The following is a 22,236-nucleotide window of genomic DNA, read 5'->3' on the forward strand; positions in this document are numbered from 1 at the left end:
CCATTCCTACAAAATTCGAACGGCGAACGTTTAGAAGTGCACTAGCCTTGCTTCCGTCAACGATCCACACACCACGCCGCCCCCGACCTGCAGCCAACAACCTCTTACGAGTACGTGAAATTATTGCTCTCGAACGTCTGTCTCCAAACGGTCTCACCGGAAACCCAACATTGACATTCCCCCAGTCGAATAAAACGCGCGAAAAGAGACGAAGAAGTACGGTCGGTGCTTACGTCGCGTCTCATCTGTCGTTTCCTTCTTCTTATTCGAGCGTCGAATGGAATATTAATTGATCGCAGCAACATCGCGACGAGCGGCGATATTATTTTTACGTCGTCGCCTTTACGCTCGGCGTAACGTCACGCGTTAATACCGCGTTAACCCGGCTTTGCTACGGGGTATTTATTTACACCCGGCATTTTTCTCGCACTCTCCATTATATTAATATCGATCGATTCTACAAATTTAGCATCAGCCGATCCACGTACTCGGGTACGCCCCCGCCCTCGCACGCGGAATATCGTGCTCGTTAAAACCCGAGTCTCTCCCGTCACGGCGGAACGATAACCGAGTTGAAAACGCATAGAAATCCGCGTCGATTCACGTTCGCCCTTTGATCGTGTTAAAAGAAAATATACCGCTCGAACGTCGCGTACAGTAGGGGAATTGGTGCGGTACCATTTAGTTGGCATGATGTACAGCGGCTACGAGAAGTACGCATCGGCACGCCGTCGTATTTACTTTTAACATTCAGATACTCGTGAGAATTCACTTAATTAGATTAAATTTCCTATTTTCTACTAGTACTTTCATACGACTAGAAAATTTTAGTAGGTACCGTAGACATGAAATGTAAAAGTCGACCGAGAACCATCTCCTTTAACCCGTTAACCGTGGGTGAGATTTATAAACGAGATACTAAAATTCTAGCCAGAGGCAGGTGTGGTGTACGAACGTGTTAATTTTCGCTAATATCAAATAGCGGCTGTGACTTACATACCACTAAAATAAATACAATAAAAAATACTCTTTTAAAATAGAATATCACTTCAGTGATAGAAAATTAGGATGTACATACTTATTCTCATTCCACCTCTCTTTAGAAGTACCCACAGTTAAAGGGTTAAAAATATGAATTGACGCGTATCGATACTTCTCGTCGACCACTGTACATCAGAAGGAACCGAATTAATTGTCCCAAGGAATTGGAGTTTCCTCGAATCACCGTACTGTATCGTTCGATTTTGCTTTACGACACGATGCGAAAAGAAGCAGCCACCATAAAATTCCGCGACGATAAACAACGTCAAGAGCACGCGGTCCTTCGGATTTCAAGGTTCTCCGGTATATTTTAAATAGAACGACACACTTTCATCGACGCAACGTTGTTATTAATTGACACCAAGAGAAATTCAACGACCTAACACCTTCACCCTTTGCCATTGCCATCATCGAAACCTTGAACGAGCCGATTGCGTCGTTATCGAGAAACTGAAACGGGAGACGACACGCTGTTCGCGTTAATTTATTCGTGACAACGACCAACACGACACGACAGATCTTGACCGTTCGATCGTGCTCCAAACCGTAGGCAGTCGTTTGCGTCGAGAGGCAAAACCGAAGAGACGAACAGTTGCGGATCGTTGAGCCTACCGCGATATTCCGCGCGTCCCGTTTCTTACCCACTCGCACCGTGAATCGCAATTCCATACGATATACGCGCGTATTTACGTATACATCAACGAAAGTACGCGATAAACATCTTTTTTTTATAAGTATCTACGTTGAGCAACTTGTCTTTCGTCCTAAAACGAGACATAAACTAAACTACGATCGAAGATTCAATTCTCGAACCAAAAGAGACAATTCCACCGCCGTTTATCTACCACCCGTTGTCCGTCTCGCCTGTTTCCATCGACGATGCCACCTCGCCGCCAACAATGATTGTCGTTCTATATTGGAATAGCATCGTCACCCGGTTTTCCCTCGCAGCCCTCTTCTTAAAACCACCCGCCTCTATCGAGAATTATTTCTATCCGGAAATGAAATCCGCAATCGCAACGATCCTAATTAATCCCGAAACGTATTTCATACGTATCGCCCCTTGACCGTTACCCGACGCTTATCCGTATATTATTGTATTCCCTAAGCTAATTATCGTTAGTAGGTGTAGCTTCGTTCCACTTCGTATTCGAGTTCGTCGACGTTTCCCATTACACACGGTAAGATACCATTTTTTTTTTAAGTACGATAGAATCAAAGATTCGTTTACGGGTCGAAAAGCTCCCACGCGGTAACGATATATATTGTATCAAATTAAATCGAATTTCTAAAACGCGTAACAAACGTACTAATTACTCTTATACGCGACAGATTGATTAGACTAGATTGTTTGCGCGATATCTTATTCTCTTTTGATCTCTTCTAATCCGATTAAGATCGGATCAAGGAAACCCATCGCATCGATTCACTTTCTTCGATCGTGTCTTCGTCGTTCCCTTTCACACAGACAGCTTCGTCAGCACGCCCTCTGCAGTAGCTCCGTTACCGCGTTTCCATTCGTCACGGGTGGAAACGCGGGAGGACGTTGCGACGAAAGAGTTAAGAGGTGTCGAGGCGCCAGTCCTGTCAACGTTGCTGTCGTCGACTTTCCTGCTCGTTCTTCGTCTCCGAATACTCGTCGTCGTCCTCGTCCTCGTCGTCGTCGACGTCGGGACTCGGACGTTGGGCCAGCAGAGGAGGCGGGATGGTAGCCACGTCGAAGCTCGAGTCGGTACTCGAAACGATCTGACCGTCCTTCACCTCGAGGTCGACCACCACCCTGTGCCGCCTCTTGAGATGTTCCCGGCGTCTTCGACGAACCGGGATCGACGAGCCGTGAACGGGTGTTTGAACAGGACTGTCCATGCTGGAGGACGTGTCGCCTTCGCTCTGGGGGCTTCTGCTTAGAGAGTAAGGCATCGTTTTCGTTCGAATCTGCGATCTGATTTGCATAGGAGGACTGGACGTGGTCGACTCGCCGCTCAAGCTTGTCGTCGAGTAATACGGCGTCGATTTCGCCCTGATAGGCACTAGTACGGGTCGCTCTGTCGATCTTGTCTCGTGATACCTGGCTGTTTCCATGGGCTCGGAGAAACCCCGTTCGAACCTGGACGACGATCTACTCGCGGCCTTCTCCTTTTCGACGACCGCCTCTTCTCTTTCTTCCTCGAACGACCAGTCATCGTCCCCTGGCCGGGTGCCAAGCGCCAAATCCGCGTACTTTTCGTGCATGTCCTCGGAACTATCACCTCTGCCCACCTCCATTCGTATCTGATCACCACTCGAGTACTTCATCGCTGGCACGTTGTCGTACAGTCGATCCTCCTCGTCCTCCTTCAGACGCATCAACGCTACCACCTCGTCGAGCTCCTCCTCCTCCTTCAGGATCGGAAGCAGCTCGTCACCGTCGTCCGATATCAGTCGGAACTCGTCGTCGATAGGCTCGTCGAACTCGTTCTGCAATGTAATTCGAGGCGGTGAGATATTGGTGTACGACGACCGGGACGACTGCTGTTCTTCCTCGGAGCGTCGCGACACCAGCCGACGTTGCTCGTCGAATTGGCTCTCGATGAATCTCCTTGCCTCGTCCAGCTGTTCGTCTCTGGTCGTCCGACTGATCGACGGCTGCTCTCTGTCCACGGGCATCGGATAGTTCTCGTCGAACGGCGAACGTCGATCCATACTTTCGCAAATGGAAGGCGGCGGTGGTAACGGCGGCGGGGGTGGAACAACAGGACCCTCCGTTGTTTTGCACTTGGAATTCGGCCTCATACTGGTCACGCTTTTCTCGGAGGTAGTCGTGTCGCTCTGGCTTTTCTCGACCGTCAGAGGGGAGTAATGCTGCTGAGGTACCACTGTCGTGCTGCCTGACCAATCCGAGATGGAGGCACCGAGCTCTGCCAACGAATTGTCGTCCGATTTGGTGCCTGAATACTGACAGAATTGACGCACGGTGTTATTCGAGCTCGACCACTCGGACATTGAAAGACCCATCGATGTGTCCTCGCTGTGCGAAGAACCCGTCACGTGAGAATTCGATTTCGGTTTAACCACTATCTTTACGGTGCCGTCGACGGTGGTCGCAGAGGTGGAACTGTGACCATCCTCGAGTAACGTCGAGTGCAGATCGTCGTGCAGGGTTCGATTCTCATCGCTGGAGTCGCTGTCTTGTTCAACTTGTTCAGGCGTCTCGGTGCTGTCCGTCACGGTAACCTTGATCGCTTCCTCAGGCTTGATTTCCATGTAAAAGGTCTCCACGTGACTAACCATAGGTGGCTCGAACACGGGGGAACTAGGCGGCGACGGCCACTCTTCCGAGCCTTGTTCCTGTAACTTGGATTTAGCTGACTTGGGCGATTTCCCCTCTTCTTCTTGGCCATTTACCACGTCTATCGGTATATCTGGTAACTCGGAAGAGGTACGTCGATCGTCGGAAATCGAGGGAAGAGGCGTACCCGATGGTGGATCGGATGACAGTGAAAGCTGATGATCGCTCGATATTAACGACTCGTCGTCCAAACTTGGAGACCTCGAGCTCGGCTTAAACGAGTCCTCCAAGTCGCTCTTGTCTTGTTCCGAGGTAGTAGACCTTTCGGATATCCTCGAGAGGGTTCGGGTCAGTGCGAACGTTCCACAGCTGGTTAAGATATCTGGTCCTATTGGATAAATGAAACTGCCAGGAAAATCGGTAAGGTCCTCTTGAAAGCTATCCTCGTTTTGTCCGTTACTGTCCTCCGATTGAGACTGCACGGCATTGTTCTCATCCTGTCCTGGCCAACCGTCCTCGGTGCTCGAACTTCCGGAACTTTCCAGGGGGAAAGATTTCCAAGTAGAACTCAATTCGGACCTGAAACCTGGCTGAGAACCGCCGTTATTCTCGTCCTCCAAAGAACTCGCTGCACGCGTGTCCTTGATCGTTGCGATTTCGCGACGATCTACTATAGGCTGAATTTGTCCGATACCGAGCGGGCGAGCTATGGAACAAGAACTGGACTCTGGATCCTCGCGGTCCGGTGTCCACGTAGTAGTTTCCTCACTCCTCGAACGTTCGCTGCTCAACCTAAGCTTTTTCTCGATCGACAAACGATCCACATTCGCGGTCTCGTCCACTGGTGAATCCTTTGTCGTCTCTTCCACGGGTTCCTCGTCCTTTGGTAACTCCTCCGCGTCCTCCTCGTCCTCTTTCCTCATCTCCAAGTACTCTGGCGTCAACTCCACTTCCACTAAAGTTTTCTCGTCCATTTTATCGATACCATAATCCGGCGAACTTAACTCACTGTCTACACCTCTCATGTGAACCTGCGTGTCTAACGCGTCCAGCGTGTCTTCGCTGGTATCCCCGGAGTCCAACGGACGATTGTCTTCACCCTCTTGTTCTTGCATCTCACGATCCTCCTCTTGATCGTCCTGAATGTGAATCATCTCGCCTTCCATTTCGCATTCATCCTCGTCTCCCGCGTCACCGTCGTCGTCGGAGCACTCTTCGATCGAAATTTGTATCGGCGATTTCACCATGTTTTGACCGTCGTCAAAGTCGATGGGTCTGGGGAAGGAGCTCGTCTCGCCATCGTCTCGAACGGTGGAGGGTACAGCGGTCACCGTCACATCGGGAAGGTCGTCTCTCTCCATCGATTTTTTCAAATCCTCCAACAACTGAACTCGCTGTACTTCTCTCTCCTCGATCTCCGTTGTGTAGACACGGATTTCAGCTTCCACCGCTTTTCTGATCGTATCACTGGTGACCATACTGCGTTCCCTCGTAGGCGAAACAGACTCGATCGCAGTGCTTGGTCGCGGTTTGGTATCCACCGAGGCGGATCCCTCGATAGTCTTAGTGACGCTCAGTAAATCAATCTTCTCTGCCCTAACAGCTTTTTCAAACGCGATCTCCTGTTCGGCGCCAGACTCCACAGAACTCTGGTCGATGAATTTCGTCCTCTCGTCCACTTTCACTGACTCCAGCATCGTCTTTTGTTCTTTACCATTCGCTTCCAATTGCTCCGCGTCCTTCTCGTACGGAATTAACTCTGCGCTTGCCGTGATCTCGTTGCACTCCGTCAATGGTGATTCTAAATACTGAGCAGAAGTTTCAGTTACAGACAGAGAATCCGTAAAGATCTCCGGTATGGTGGTATGATCGGTACTATCGGACCTGTGGTTGGGCGATGCTTCTATCTGAATCGACTGCGGCTTTATCGGAACGACGGCGGATACGATACCGCCAATAGGTGCTTCCGCCATGCTTTCCTGCGCCTCTTGCTCCTCCGGATTTTCCGACACGTCCACAGTGTCATCCTTGCTGGAGAACGCGTTCGCAGGCGGCAGTTTGTGCACCGCGATTACCGGTGCGTCCAACGACTTGGCTCGTCTCTGCGAGGTCGGTGACTGAGTCGCGCCCTGCCTCTGCAACGCGCCTATTCCGCTTCCCTCCGAGAAACCTAGACGAGCACGAGCGAAGAGGACCGGCGTTTGTCCCGGTTTGCGCAACACTACCGGCGATTGCGCGGTTAGATCTTGCGGAACGGAGCTCTTCTTCTCCGCAGCACGTTCCTCGATCGTTCTCGCATCCTTGATCTGTTCCTCGGTGTCCGTATCCGTTCTCGACTCGGTTCTCGCACGTAACACTTTAGACTCTTGCCCCTTGGGCAGCGCCTCCTTCGACGACGTGGGCGACCTCAATTCCGACGACGACTTCGCCTCCGATTTCGAGCCAGCCTTCGCCGTGATTGTTCTCTTCGGTGATATCTTCTCCGTGGAATCCTTTCTCTCCGCGTTGCTACCCAGACTCTTCGAAATGCCTAGCGACTTTGGCCTCGTCTTCTCCGTTTTCACGCTCGCTGCTAACTTGATCAAGTCGTCGTCAACCGAAGCAGACTTCGCCCGGGTACCCTTCGTCTCCTCCTTCTCCTCTTTCGACGTCGACGTCGAATACGCTTTCTCGGGTAAACGAGTGATAGACTTGGATCTACCCTTCTGAACGATGCTCACTTCCGGGGCCACGTCCGTTGAATCGATTATGATGATCTCTTGAGGCATCTCTCCTAGTTTCAACTTGGATTTGTCGATTTTCGAGCTAGGCGTAGGCGCTCTTGATTCCTTCGACGCGGATTTCTTTAACGGCGGAGGCTTGTCACCTTCCAGCGACTTGGACTGTTTCTTAAAGTCCTTCTTCGTTTCCGGCTTCGCCTTCTTCGCCCTTTTAGGCGACACGTCCGGCACGAAGTGTTTGTTCTCGACCTCTGGTGAGAGTAACGTATCGATCGGCGCCTTCTCCTCCGCCAACGATAACGATTTCGAACGCAGCGGCTCGCCGTGCGGCCTCGACATGAAAGGAACGAATTCAGGAACTTTAAGGCTGTCCAGCTCTAACGCGGGCTTCACGGGCACTTCGTCCAAAGGCAGATCGGCGACTGGGTCCACGAAATCGTCGAAACCGGTATCGATGATCTTCGGTTTGGTGATTTTCGCTTCGGAGAACTTCATCTCGATCTTTTCCAAGATGCGCTTCGTTTTCTCCGGGATGCTTGGCTTCTCCAGAGTCTTTGGTTTCTCAGGAACTTTGGGCTTCTCCGAAACTGCGCCAACGCTCGCAGTAACTCTCTGTTCCTTCTCCTTTTCCCCTTCTTGTTGCGATTCTTTCACTACCTGTTCTTGTTTCCGTTCTTGTTCTTCTTCCTCCTTCGCCTCTTCTTGCTTCTGCTTCCCATCTGGGATAACAATTTCATCCTCGAGCACCCTCTTGTCGACCTCTTCCACGGGTGGAGGTCCATCCGCCTCTTTCTCAGCGCCAGCCACGATCGGCACAGGAATTTCTGGTAACGGTATCTTCTCTATACTATCTTGCTTCTCCAGACTGTCGTCTGGCGTCTTCAGATTGTCCTTCTCTACCTCGGACTTAGCTTTGCGTTCGAGCTTCATCTTCATCTCCATGCCGACTACGTCGGCAAAATTCAAAGGCTTCGTCTTCGAGTCCAGCGACCTTTGCACGATCCCAAAGCCCTTCGACGGCTCAGACGGAGACCGTTTCTTCTGTATTACAGAGACGATCGTCACGTTCGGATCCGTGGGCGACACTTTGGGCGACCGTTTCTCGATCGGCGAGACGATGGTAACGTTCGGTTCAATCGGCGACAGTTTCGACGATTTCTTATCGATGCTCGACGATCTCACGCCCTTGTCGAACGACGCGGACTTGAGGGACTGTTTGTCAGGCGACGGAGCCTTCGAGCCCGCCTTGGATGGACTTCTGTTCGTTGGGGAGAAACTGCAAACTACATTTTTCGCATCGGTCGGCGATAACTTCGACGTTGGGCTCAGGATGCTCTTTGGCTTGTCGGACGGGCTTGAGAGTATCGACTTCGGTCTTGTAGGAGTGATCGATGTGCTCTTCGGTTTGTCTGGCGACAGCTTAGTGCTGGATTTGTCTATCGAGGACAACTTGGACAGGTCGAAACAGGAAATGTCCGTGATCATCTTCAACGGTAACTTGGGCAAGTCTCTGGTGACGGTGGCTTTCTTCGATACCGTTTTACCGCTGTCGGACTCTGATTTCTCGTCGGAAGCTGTACCGTTCATCACGTGCCGTTTATATAGCGTGTACGGTATTTCGATGTTCGTCTTCTGCAATGCTGCGCTGTCCGACAACACGTCCTCGTCGCCGGAGTCTGCGGGCGTTAAATCTATGGACTTTTGGTGCATCAAGATGTGCCGTTTGCTGTTCGAGCCCAGCCTCTGTCGCGCCGGGTTCGGGTCACTCTTGGTACGTTCAACTGGCGTGTGCCCTGGTATCGTATCGTCGAAGCCCAACACCACGCCACCGACGATCTTCGGCTCGTACTCTGTAAACATAGCTTTTGGCTTGAAATTTTCCATCTCCATCGGTACACCAATCACCGTGTCCGTTCTCGACTCAACCGAGAGCCTCGCTTGACGTTCCCGCTCGCGCTTCTCCTCGTCTTTGCGCGCCTTCTCCAAGCTTCTCCAATCGTCCCTCTCGCGTGGCTTCTCCTCCGACTTGCCTCTCTCCGTTCGCCCCTTATTCTTCTTCGACTCCTTGTACTCGATCTTCTCCACGCTGCTCCTCCTCCAATTGTAAATTTCAGGTTCGATTCGCTCGAGACTGCCACCGGCTCTCGAATCGTACCGGTCCAAGTGTTTCCGTTCGCGCGACTCCAGTCGATCGACGTGCCTCCGCTCGCGCGAGTCCGACTTCTCGAAGCTTTTCCGATCGACGCTTCGCGTTTCCGTTTTCCTCTCGTACGCTTTATCCTTTGGAACACCGTTGCTGGTCTTTTCCAACGATTTCAACCGTTCGATCGTCACGGGGTCGAAATCGAAGGTCGGCTTTTCCTGCGAATCCAACCTCTCGACGCTCTTGCCGCGGTGTTCCCGCGCCGCGGTTCGATCGAACGGACTTTTGTTTCCAGAATCGAATCGCTCCAACGTATGCCTCTGATTGTAGTCGATCGTGCTACTTCGACTACTCGGACTCCTCCTCTTCTCCTTCGAATCCAACCGCTCCACGCTTCTCTCTCGACGCACCTTCAGCTCGGAATATCGATGCCCGGTCCTCTCTTTCGGGCTTCGGTTCAGGTACTCCGTGCTACCGCGCAGCCCCTGCGAATCCAAACGATCGACGCTCTTCCCGCGTAGCTCGTAAGGATCGCCGTAACGAAACGATCTCTCCTTCGAGTCGAGCCGCTCGTAACTCCTCTCCCTTACGTCCAGCCTCTCGATGCTCCTTCGCAGCTCTCTGACGTCTATCCGGTCAACGCTACGTCGTCCATGTCCTTCCGACTTGCGATCCCGCGAGTCCAATCGCTCGATCGACCGACGTTCCCGCGAGTCGCTCTTCTCCATCTTTTTATTATACTCCCGCGAATAATCCCTCTCGACGCGTTTCCGTTCTTCCCGATCCACGCTTCTACGATCCTTATCTTGCAACTTGGCCAACGTTTTCTCGAGCTTCGCATCACTCTCGCGACTCGACTTCCTGTCCCTAACAGCACCGCTAACAGCAGCAACAGCCTTGTGACCTCGTCCTAAGCTACCCGTTTCTACGTACGCGCGCGATATATGATCCTCCAGGCTAGCTATGCTACGCGCTCTAACCGTCCTACCTCTTTGATCAACGATCGTCTTACCAGTCGAATCTACCGGACTCAAATCGTCGTCTATACGAGACTTCGGACGCATGATACCCTCGTCCCGTAAAATCTCCGAGTCTACGTGTGTGATCTTATACTTGGGTTTGAAGTTTTTCAGCTCGTTAAGCACGGACATTTTCTGTTTCTGGACTTGTAACACGACCGGATCTTTTCTCGCGGAGTCCTGATGCGGAAGCGAAAGTTTACTCTGTTGTTGTTGCTGCTGCTGCTGTTGTTGTGGTTGTTGTTGCGGCTGTTGTTCTATAGAATTAGCGTGTCGCGTCTCGAATTTTCGTTCGATCTGTGTGCTGGACCGTTGTATGCGAGATTCGACGGTGATATAATCACCGTCCGGTTTCGCGGGCACGGCTGAGTACCGATCTATGGACTTCGTCCTGGCGTTCTTGAGGTCCGCGAGCACGGATTTGAATTGCTGTTTGTCCGTGGACTTGATCGAGCGGTGCTTGACGAAGGAATCGGTCTCGGAGTCCATTTGGAACATCTCGTGCTCGATCCCTTCGTCGCTACGATCCGTCATCGGCTCGTTCTCGTCGTCATCGTCGTCACGCGGGCTCGAATACGATTCCGGATACTCAAATTCGTGCTCGCGTTCCAACAACTCGTAGGAATCGTGGGAGAGATCGTCGTGCGACAGATCTCCCGCCGGGCCGGACTCCTCGTGGCCAGATTCAGTGGATAGCGACGATGTCCCCGGATAGGAACTGCTATAGACGCGCTCCGGCACCGAGTCATGATCTAGGGAGGGCAGTTTCGAGCTAGCAGCGCTATACGATCGATTGCTCTCGTCGTATCGCGTTACGGGATTGTCTAGCTCGCCCTGGGATGGTAAACGGAACGCGTCCAAATTAGGATCACCGGACGGCTGTTTATCGTCCTTCGATCGCGCTTTCCCTGAATCCTCGAAGCTCGAAGCGTACAATTCGCGGCAACTGGCCGATCGTTGCCAGGGATGTCTGGGCATAGGTCGCGGTGGTGGGAATTCAGGAGGACTGCTGTTAGAGGGGCTGATACGACCTGTTGATGAAATCCGCTGCTGGCTGGCAACAAGCATCGGCCGCGGTGCTGGGACCTGGCTGGGTGTGGCCGGGGAATGGACGTCGATGGAGGTAAGTGTCCGAAACGACGTAGCTATGTCTTCGCGACGGTGAATCGTCCCTCCCATCGAGACACTCGTCACAGTCGTCGGAGAATCCAGTGTCATCGAGCCGCATGATAGAGACAGAGCTGGGGTTTCCAGTGCTGAAATTCATTCTTTTGTTAACTATCAATTTTTTCTTTTACTCGCTCTCCTCGCCTATTCTCGCTCGCAAATCTCTACTTTCACTCTCTCCCCTCGTTTTTTTCTTTTCTTTTTCTTATTTTACGATCTGCCCCACTGTTCTCTCTTTCATCCCCACCGTTGTCACCGTCCCTCTTCCCCGGTAATAATTCTTATGGTTTTCTTTCTTCTCGTTTCCTTCGATTCGATCGTCACGGCTCGAAAGATCTTGAAACCTCTCGACATTAAATCGATCGCTGCAAGATCTTTCTCTCCCGTCGTATCTGTAACGCTGACGTTGCGTTTTCCGGTGCGGCAGCGTTTTTCAGACACATAGTTCTTTCTTTCGCTCTCTTTCCGACGATATACGAACAAACAGGCCGATAAACTTCAGACATTCGTTCATAAAAAACGTTCTATATTGGCAATACGCTAACTCTACTACTCTCTACTCTTACGATACTTTTATGTACGATACTCCGAAATGAAAAGTAACGCTAGAGAACGAACGTAACCATGAATGAGAGCAAAATAATCGGTACAACGAAAGAGGGGAGAAGAAATAGACATAGATAAAGAAAAACTGATCGAAATGAAAAAAGAACGCAAATACAAAAAAAAAGAAAAAAGAAAAGAAAAAAAAGAAAAGAACGCAATAGAGGCAAAGAGCGGGGGTATGAAAAAGAAAGCGTTTCTCGTGGAGGTTGGTGTCGGTCATGGTACATACCAGGATCGCCGAGGGGCAGGAGGGGGTGGGCAGAGATGCTGGAGCTGCCCATAAGGGAGCTGCTTGGAGTGGCCCCACGATAGCCTCCCCCCTCCAAGCCCTGCAATGCCCTACCACCGCTAGTCTGCCGGAACGAATTGGACCTGCGAGCAAGAGAGAGTCAAGTTCAGCATCAGACTTAGCCTACCAAATGCCAAGCCTGCTCAGAACTAACTTATGTCTTTTACATCCTCTTCCGCTTCGCTACCATCTTTCGTAAGATGGTAGTTTTCTTTTCGCTAACTTATTTGATGAACCGTTATCGTTTCAAGGGTTTTTCTTTCTCTTTCCCAATCTCTCTCTCTCTCTCTCTTTCTCTCTCTATCATTCATTAAATTTCACATTTCGCAAATAACATTGCTCCCGATTCACGACGCTAGCTACCATTAAACAGCGACTAGTATCACGATCAAATAATCAATTATGCCCTCAAAACGATAATAGAGTACGTTACATGTTCAATGGACAGAGTACACGTCAAAGTGATAATAATATGTTAGCAGGCAATCGTACGAGAATTAATGTGTCATTTAGAACTCGTTAGAAGACCCCCCTCGTTATCCCCTAAATATATTTTCTCGTTTCCTCTCTACGTATCTGGTGCTTACAGTTTTCCAACCAATTTAAAATTTAATGACCGTGATAAACTAATTATACTCTCGCACGGACAATGTATCATCTAGCGAATTTTCGATCATCAAAACAGCTCGCTAAGTTATCTTCGCATGCTCGTATCTCGCACACGCGGTTATTTTTTCGATAGAAATGTGCACGCAAACGTTAATGAATCTATCGGTGAGTCACAATGCTATTCCCGCTCTAATAGCGCATTAGAAGTGACGTTAGTTCCGATTTAAAATTGACGCCGCGTGATCAAGTATCGTGTACACGCCTGGTAACAACGTATGTACAAGGATGAAATTATTGGAAAGAAAGTAATCTATTTCTCTATATTATAGAGTAGGCTACTGCTATGGATGAATATCTGATTGGTAACAAAATTCAGTCGGGGACAGTGAAGTATGATAACTTTGCGGTGTATGTCATTAGGTGTTACAACGACGAGAATTAGTGACCATACTATCAAAAAGAGGGTTACATTGATCATTCGGGTTATCGTGCCTGATGGTGAGCCTGACTCCCCGCCACCCCTGTCCGAACAGGCAACACTGACACACGGATGACAAAACGAACAGAGTAAAATGTTTCATTCTACATGATAAATACCAATTAATGTCCCGGCAAAAGCAAGACCGTGCCACCTCCCGTCTTACCCACGCAAAGATCAGTGCGCTCGTTAATTAAAATATATCTCAACGGTGTAAAACCAGCATTAAAGGGGGACAGTACATAACGGTACGCATGCACTATCTACACATTACTGGTATATCCAAGAGTTCGTTCAATCATTAAACGACAATATTTCATCGCTTCTAATTGAACTTACCTTTGAAACGTCTGCCTCTTTACGTAATTATCCCGTACGAATTCCACGATTTGCTTCTGAGTCTTTCCGCTGTACCTAATAGATGAACCATAACATTGGAGAATGTCATTAAGTAGCTTTAAAAGCGTTACTGTTACAGCGTATACATACATGTCGTGCAACGTGAGACGTTTTTACTGCGAACTAACTTACCTAAATGACGAGCCACGACTAAGAACTCGGGTTTTCTGCCGTACCACGCGTTTCACCACCGAGCAACGGAAAAATCCATGATTCTCCACGCATTTCTTCCAGAAATTTTTACATTCGTTACGTCCTTCGAAAAAGAATTCCACGGTATCTTTGTAATAACCCTGCAATCATCGTGCGAAGCAATCAATTATAAAACGCAATTCTTCAAATTTATTATAACTTTCCGATAACATTCGTGTATATACTTACGTAACCTTCTGGATGGAGTTTGATTAAAAATCGTTTCCTTTTGAAGCTGATCTTCCTAATCTTTGCCCAACTGAATGTATTAATCTTGGTGAAATTTTGAAAGACTACTATTCCCATATGCGCCACTGCCAAATTTAACGGTACAGCCTCGTGATCCTTCGGTAAGAAATGAAACATAACGATGATTCTGTACCAACCCTGTGAAATTAAATCTATGTCGTTTGCACTCACTTTCGCCGGATGCATTTTCATCCCGTACAATTCACAACGGCGTGCTGTTTCTAGCAAATTCAAATCCGCTTCTGCCGGTGACTGACCTCTGTTTAAAAAACGCATTATCCTCGTACAATCATTTTAACTTGAACAAAATTTATTTCGAACAAAATTAATCGATAAACATCTTACGCGTGTTTCTTATGATTCTCCATAATGCGACGCTCTAGTTCCTGATCCTGGTGAGGCACAAATTTGTATGTTGACAAATACGTATGATCCGGATAATCTTCTATCACATAATCTCCACACTCGGCTAAAATAATTAACCATTTGCCGCAAAAAGTTCTAAAACCTTTTGTTTCTAGTAGTTAATCGTACGAATGACTAAATTGTTATTACCCTGAACTATGTAGCTGGCCATCAAGGCTGCAGTGTTATCATTGCATTGTAGTAAACCTTGAGCTAGATCTCGTTTAATTTGAAGGCAAAATAAATATCTTGTGAACTCTTCTTCCAATTGTGCTGGATCAGGAGTATAAAACTTAACACAGAATCTCAATAGAGGATCTATTAATGATAATCCAACTTGTCTACAAACTGGTTTCTCTAAATCCAACCAATACTGTAATTGAATATTATTAGTAAATATCAGAATTGCGCGCATGCACTATTTTTTTATCCATATAGATCGGTTCCTTACTTTCGTTCCATTAGGTTCCTGATACTCCAGGCCAAAATAATCAGCCTCCAAGAGATGCAGCTGTTTGCAAACTTGATCAAACAATACTCTGCCCAAGGCTTTTGCCTAAAATCAGAATGCACTCTGAATAATACTAGTCTAACTATATTGTTGCAAATAATTTCTAATATTTAATCATGTTTGGGCACAGTTATTGCAAAGTAAATTGCTCTCTAAGATAAATGAATACACATTTTAGATGCCACATATAAGTTTTATGAATAATCAATACATCAATACATCTACTTCATGCAATATAGTACCACCAATTATGTGCTCCAGTTGTTCATTTAAGAGTATCATATGCGTAGACAAGATACAGTAAACACTTTAGACAGCATACAATAATGTGGTATTGCAAAATAAACATGTTAAAAGATGACAATTTATATATGTTTAAAGGTAAAGTTTCTTCTTCTCATTTCTTCTTAGAAATTAGTTTCATGTTTATTTATATTCGTTACATATGTTATTGCAGAAATATAGTCGAGTACATTCCGTTTTAAAATTAATTCTATTAACACAGCTTGGATTGATAAATAAAAACTGCAGTTATAAATTTATAAGAGTTTATCATTTTATATCCAATTTTTAATCCTATTACTCTGAACTTCCAGGACTAATTCACATCGATAAATGATAGACATTCTCCACATAAAGCAGTTAGAAAAATTACCTGTACTTGAAACATTGTAATCGTATCATCCAACATCTGTACACGAACAGCAAGCATTTTTCCAGCCTTTCTAGGTGTCGCGGGAGGAGTCCTACTACCTCCATCGACACCTGCCGGAGTCGAATGACTATGAGGCATCTTGGATCCTCCGCTGCCCTTCATGCTTATACTTTCTATGTCGTTCATTTTTAGTCGTCTACTGAAGACTGTAGACCGACTATCGGTGTCGTGTGTTTCCTTATGGAAAATTTAATTAACGCACGCTTACATTACATTGTCATCTGTAACAAAACGTTAAATACACTCGCGCTGATAAAAGGAATTAAAAACTGATCTTTTTATGTTATATACTCTGGGTCGCCAGTTTAACAACATGCGATATAAAGGTTAGACAGAAAGCATTTGCACACAAACAATATACGAATTTCTGCACTTATTCTGCTGGCCTAGCTGAAATGTATCTATTTACATACATATATCTGGCGAAAACACACGGACACATACGCGCGCTCACGCTTGCACGCACACTCGTAAATATTACATTTAATTTCATCGAATTCCCAAAAGAATAAACAAAATTTTACCAGCGACAATTAAGACATGAAAAATGTATCCGCGAATATTGAAAGCGAATAATTAAAAAATACATAAGACGTAATTGTTGAAGCTGTGTTTCGTGTTGTATAATTAAAACAAAAAAAAAATAAAAAAAAAAAAAGACAATTACGTACGTTTGTTTACATCATTCATAACGATATTACGTGCAAAGTGTTACTTATCGTTCGACGATCCACTTCTGGAGTATCGTAACGAGAAGGCTTGGCGATGTTACGTCAAGACTGATTGTACCGATTACACTACTAACCGAACAATGCTAATGGAATGCATTAAGAGATTGGCTGCAGCCGAAAGGGTTGATACTGTTCATTTGTCGATCAATGAATAAACTTGAAATTCAACTGAACATTGATATCGGCAACTATCGTTTAGCCGATAGTAATTACGCAATTAAATTCCCAATAGAGGACAGCGAGTTTCAGTTGCGAAGATCGAATGAACCGACGAATCGTCTTAAAGGGAAGATCAAAGAAATTTAAGGGCCGTGGTGAAGGCATATCTTAAGTACGAGAGAGACAGCCAAGATCGAATAGAAAAAGGCGGGGCCTGGGGTCGTTTACGGGGTCAAAATGAATTCAAGTTAATTAGGAAATAATAGAAAATGTTCCACTAATTGTCGTACGTGTAACATCTGCCGGCTTAATAAGTACCCAGTGGCAGCACGCCCCAACATACATAAACGCAAAGTTCATTGATCACTAAACAGTCATATACCGGCACTCCCGTCGTGGATTCGTCTTCGCGATACTCGTCGTGTTAACGAGTCGTTTACCCCGCTACTACTACCTCGAGCTGAGATATCACGAGCGATTCCTAGATAACTCCGAGCAACGATCGAGGAAGTCGCCGAATTGAACCACATCACACACCTATGGAGCGTAAGTACGTCTCCGCCTTGGCATAAATTATACGAAACGTCAGTGGTTCTCAGCATGCGACAAGCAGTGGGATTATTCATTGATAAACCAACACATACGGGTAACGCGTATCAACGCAACGGTCCGTATTCACGAAAAGAGGAGGCTCGATTTTTCGAAATATACCTTCGACGACTCGTGTCCGATAGGCAACTAACTACTACTCGGGTTGCTCGCGTAGCGCGCGATGCACTCCAAGGGCGGAGCCACACGAAAAGATACGAACAGCGACATCCACGAGAAAATTCGAGAACTTAAATCGCTCGAAAAAAATGCTTCCCTGGTTTTTACTAGGATACTTTAGCAATTGAATAGAGAAAACAATTAGAATCCTCCCTCGACTCGATACGTTTCTTCGTATTTACCTTCCCCTTATTCGTATCTACGATAGATAGGATGTACTCTGAAAGGGAAAGTGAAGCTGTGCCCTGCTTTTGCGCACAGTTGGATCTTCTTGTTCCGAACGCTTCGTAAGATGGCGCTCGGTACGTAAACTGTCATGAGAACTGTCAATTCTCATGTCCACATACAGTTCTGAACCGCAAATGTCAAATAAACAAAAGTAAACATTAACGTTTTTCCTACTTTTGTTTCAGCTGACTAGTGAGTATCGTATTGACATCGTTTTTATGTAATACTACTTTGCGATCTAACTCTGGAAGAGCAATTCTAATAATAGTTTCTAATAATCTTTTTGTCAAATATAAAATGCTTCAAAATGATCACTAATCGTACATTCGTGTATCGATTGTAATTAAACGATCTTGAAATTAATATGAAAATTAAATTCTTTGTTTATTCATAGTTTTGCGCAATATTTATGTTTCAGGATATAAGAACGATCCTTTACATGTAATTTGTATATACTTGCACAAGCTTTGAACAACAATGTCGGACGAGGAGGACACAGCGATATTGTTAAACAATGCCAACAAAACTATCGAAACATCGATAAGTAAAGTACCAAATGACGATTATCAATGTTTGCCGCCGAAAAATTTAAGGAAACCTCTTCCAAAAGAGAATAGTAATTTGACGCCATTAACGTCAGGAAATGAAAGTATTTTTGTTTCTACGGTAGCAATTTTAGCAGGCATTGCTTTTGGGTGCGATATGAGTATCGCAAAACCTATGGCTCCTCTTATTAAACATGAATTTAACTTGAATTGCTTTGAGAAGGATTTTGTTATAAGCATTTGGTTCATTGGAGCTCTTATTGGTGGTTTAACTGGTGGTATGTGCAGATAAATTTGGACTTACACATTGACTGCCAACTACAAGATAACTCGTAGTTTATTTACTTGCTATATTGCTACTAGCATCTTAGATTGGAATCCCCAAAACTACTGTGGCAGTCAACGTGTTAAACCAAGATAAAAATTAAAAAATAAATAATATTTTATAATTTACTGTCTGGAAAGTAACATCGTGATATTTTACAGGTTTCCTTGTTGATTCGTTTGGCCGGCGTTGGACAATGATATCTACTCTAGTCTTTCTAACTTTCGGTGCCACGTTATCAGCATTGGCGAATCATTATATTTTGTTACTTGTCGCACGAATAATTTGCGGATTTTCCGGATCTGTCTCGGCAGTAGCTCACTGCATATATATGGCGGAAGTATCTGACTCAAGTAAACGCGGATATAATATAATGTTGTATCAATTGGGCACTGCTACCGGATTCTTGGTTTCTGTTATTGCTGCTGCCATTAAGAATATAGATTACCAGTGGAGATTTTCTATTGGTATAACAGCTGTACCCGCTTTAGCCGCTTGTATCGTGACCATTATATTTCTTCAACGATCTCCGCCATTCTTGCTCTATAAAAGAGTGGCAAACGTTCCAAAGACATCATCTAAAAAGGCTAAGGCTTGGTATACGATTTTTGAAACTTTAACGATTATGGCTTTCTTACTAATGCTACAACAAGGTACCGGGAAACGGCAAGTTCTGTACTATGCGCCAAGGTTATTCGCATTATTAGGAATTTGTTCCAGTACGTGTTAGAAATATATAATTTCGTTTTCCTTTTTTCTTTACACGAGTAAGTACTCTTTTTATTTTATTCATCTTACAGACGTTGCAGAAGTCACGGCTTTAATATCGCTTGGTATCGTAAAGGTTTTCAGTACGATGTTATCTTTAATCATAGTAGAGAGATGTGGACGTCGAACAGCCCTAATCACATCGGCGACTATCTGCATGACAACAATATCATTGTTGTCTTTGCTCGCGACGATAGACAGGAGCGATGACAATTTAGATGTTGTAAATAATCACTGCAAGAATCATCATAATGAAGAAGTTCAAATTATGCCTACCGGATCACCGCCGCCATTTCCTTTATTACCGACTCCGTTAGCCATAATCGCACCTAGCCCGGAAACATGGACGCAAATTAAAGCTTCTTGCGAAGTATATATTACTTCAAAGATTTGAAGCTTACACAGGGACACATTTATCACTGTCGAACGAATGGTGTCGTTCCACGCTTCATAAAGCTACAATCCTTAACGTTAGGATAATTATTCTAAAAAGACTTCGATTCGAAAAGCCAGAACAGTGATAATTGTGTGCATGTTATTTGTCCGTTGCATTTAACGACGCTAACAAAATTTAACTAATCATATATTTTTTTTATTACAGACACAAAATATCGCTGTTTCTGATGGTCTCACTGGCGGTTTACGTATTTTGGCGGTAATAACTTTGCTCGTGTACGAAGCAGCGTACGCTTTAGGACTTGGACCGGTACCACTTTTGAATCTTACAGAAGTCTTCCCCGCATCTGTACGAGGTAAATGTATCAGCTTTGTTTCCATCGTGATATGGATAACGCATCTGATTGCCACAGAATCCGTTAGTGCTATGATCAGTAAGTCTTTTCTAATTTTTTTATGTGTCCGATAAACAATATACATTATTCGGTAAATATATAATTATTCTTCTTTCAGAATCATTAACGTTAGCCGGATCATATTTGTTTTATAGTTTCATGTGTTTAGTTACAATATTTTACGTTTTTTTATTTATTCCTGAGACGAAAGGCAAGACTTTGCATCAGATTGCACAAGAATTACGGAGAATTCCACTTGGTACTCGTATATGTAATAATTTGCGTAGCTTACCGCTCATCTGTCATATTCGATGGATAAAAAGATATGACGAAAATGTAACTAACGGAGAAAGTACTTTAATTTGAAAATGAAATCCTGATTATTGAAATGTTAAATCATCCTGAAAGTTTCCGTTTTTTTTTCTTTTTCTTAACCGTTCATTTTGATCGAATATCGAACACCAAGATCACGAGAGTAATGATGGAATCAAATTCAACATGTACTCGCAAAATGAAATCAGATATAAAACAAAAAGTGCACTTCATAAAATTTGATTACTACTCATAAAAAGGTGATCAATTTGTATGTACTTATAAAGTACTCGGACTGTACAAACTGGTTATAAATCCTGGAGCAAGTACCTACATGATTCGAATACGTACTTATATATACTTTAACATTTAAAAGACTGTAATTTCATTTAAGTTTATTACTATAACCGGAAGCGATTGACGACTCTAATTTTATTTATTTGATCAAAGCTAGTCGTAATGCACAAACGTCAGTATTGCCATTGTTGTAGATCACTAGTAGTAATTCTCCTTAAACATACCTAAACTTTCTTGGATTTGGGAATATTATTTCAAACCAAAAAATTATGTTGTTGAGTACAATATATGTAATAAAAGATTAAAATATGATAAATGTACTATAAAAATTAAGTATGTGAGGATGCATACTGTCAAAAACAGTGACAGTAAGAAAAATGATACTCAAAACGGATGTCTTCACGAAGGTATATCGTATTTCTATTGTAATTCCAATTAACGATTTATGATTAGATCGTACACAAGGATTATTAAAGCAGGTTCTAAACATATTTCTTCTTTCAGAGGCTAAAATGAGGAAAAAACAGTCAATTCTTTAATCATGGATCTGATAATAATTAATCTGCAGCCATTATCCATTGTAGACAAAATGAAACCAATATGTTGCTTTCTTAAAATTTATAAATCCAAAATATCAATTTTCTATTTAATTGAAGATTATTTAAATAACTAAACGAAAAATATAAAAAGATACTAAGCCAAATGCGTAAAAGAATTAATTAATATTTAGAAAGTATGTATAATAACAGACACGTAGAGTATCATACCTATATTATGTATTTTTTTCTTAATTATAAAAAATACGTCACTTTATAGGAAATAATACCACTCGAGAAACACGATTAAGTATTCTTTTATATGTTACCATATTGATGATATTGACGTAGATCATGTTGTAGCATCTTATGTAAAAATTAATTTATTATATGTGGTATTATTTAAATAATATTAAAAATAATAATAGTTTGCATGCAATAGATCCTTGTTTCAAAACTATAGGTTTTTGGCAGAAGTGAATACATCTATGTGCGTGAAACTTAAATTCAGTAAATAATAAATTTACAAGTGTACATGTATAATTGAGAAAAATTCAATGATTTTAATATAATTTTGACAAATACCAGCATATTATGGCGAATATCCCTTATTAATCACAAATGTCACTGGGGTCAAAACCATTTAACGTTCTTACATAATCGTCGAAAGTTATTTGAAAAGAGAACTTCAGCAATACACAGGCACATGGTGATCTTTGAAAGTGAATGGTTAAAAAAAATCATGGTAACTTTCGGGATAACTCATTAATTAAGTGTAATCCCGATATGTTTACAAAAGTATTTTAAATATTGATAATTTTATCCAATTTCGGATTGATTATCAACTTAAACAAACGCATACTAAGCTCTTATAATATCTTTGTACAGTATTGTGTTCAAGAAATATTATATGTAAGTAATATAGATAACAAAATTTGTTTAACTGCCGATTATGAGAGAACATA

The 22,236-nt window shown here is 44.5% G+C and overlaps 2 protein-coding genes across 3 annotated transcripts; one reads left to right on the plus strand and one right to left on the minus strand.

Annotated features, from left to right (window-relative positions):
- Positions 1-1,512: 1,512 nt before the first annotated feature.
- On the minus strand, positions 1,513-17,370 carry LOC143426862 (uncharacterized). The gene is made up of 13 exons (XM_076900559.1): positions 17,156-17,370; positions 15,752-16,032; positions 15,037-15,141; positions 14,736-14,958; positions 14,526-14,649; positions 14,352-14,439; positions 14,121-14,276; positions 13,872-14,032; positions 13,680-13,754; positions 12,194-12,336; positions 10,439-11,447; positions 7,846-10,393; positions 1,513-7,740 (listed from the first exon to the last, which is right to left on the minus strand). Exons 2-13 carry the CDS (start codon positions 15,935-15,937, stop codon positions 2,629-2,631), a joined length of 9,930 nt encoding a protein of 3,309 aa, XP_076756674.1. The 5' UTR covers positions 15,938-16,032; positions 17,156-17,370; the 3' UTR covers positions 1,513-2,628.
- Positions 16,996-20,495, plus strand: LOC143426861 (solute carrier family 2, facilitated glucose transporter member 10). 2 transcript variants are annotated; one of them, XM_076900558.1, is made up of 6 exons: positions 16,996-17,247; positions 18,116-18,520; positions 18,729-19,286; positions 19,368-19,705; positions 19,937-20,165; positions 20,245-20,495. In XM_076900558.1, exons 2-6 carry the CDS (start codon positions 18,175-18,177, stop codon positions 20,490-20,492), a joined length of 1,719 nt encoding a protein of 572 aa, XP_076756673.1. In that variant the 5' UTR covers positions 16,996-17,247; positions 18,116-18,174; the 3' UTR covers positions 20,493-20,495. The 2 variants fall into 2 exon arrangements, with proteins under 2 accessions (XP_076756673.1, XP_076756672.1); XM_076900557.1 differs by lacking the exon at positions 16,996-17,247 and adding an exon at positions 17,630-17,889.
- The last annotated feature ends 1,741 nt before the right edge of the window (positions 20,496-22,236 follow it).

This window comes from Xylocopa sonorina, chromosome 9 (assembly GCF_050948175.1).
Source record: "Xylocopa sonorina isolate GNS202 chromosome 9, iyXylSono1_principal, whole genome shotgun sequence".
NCBI lineage: Eukaryota > Metazoa > Arthropoda > Insecta > Hymenoptera > Apidae > Xylocopa > Xylocopa sonorina.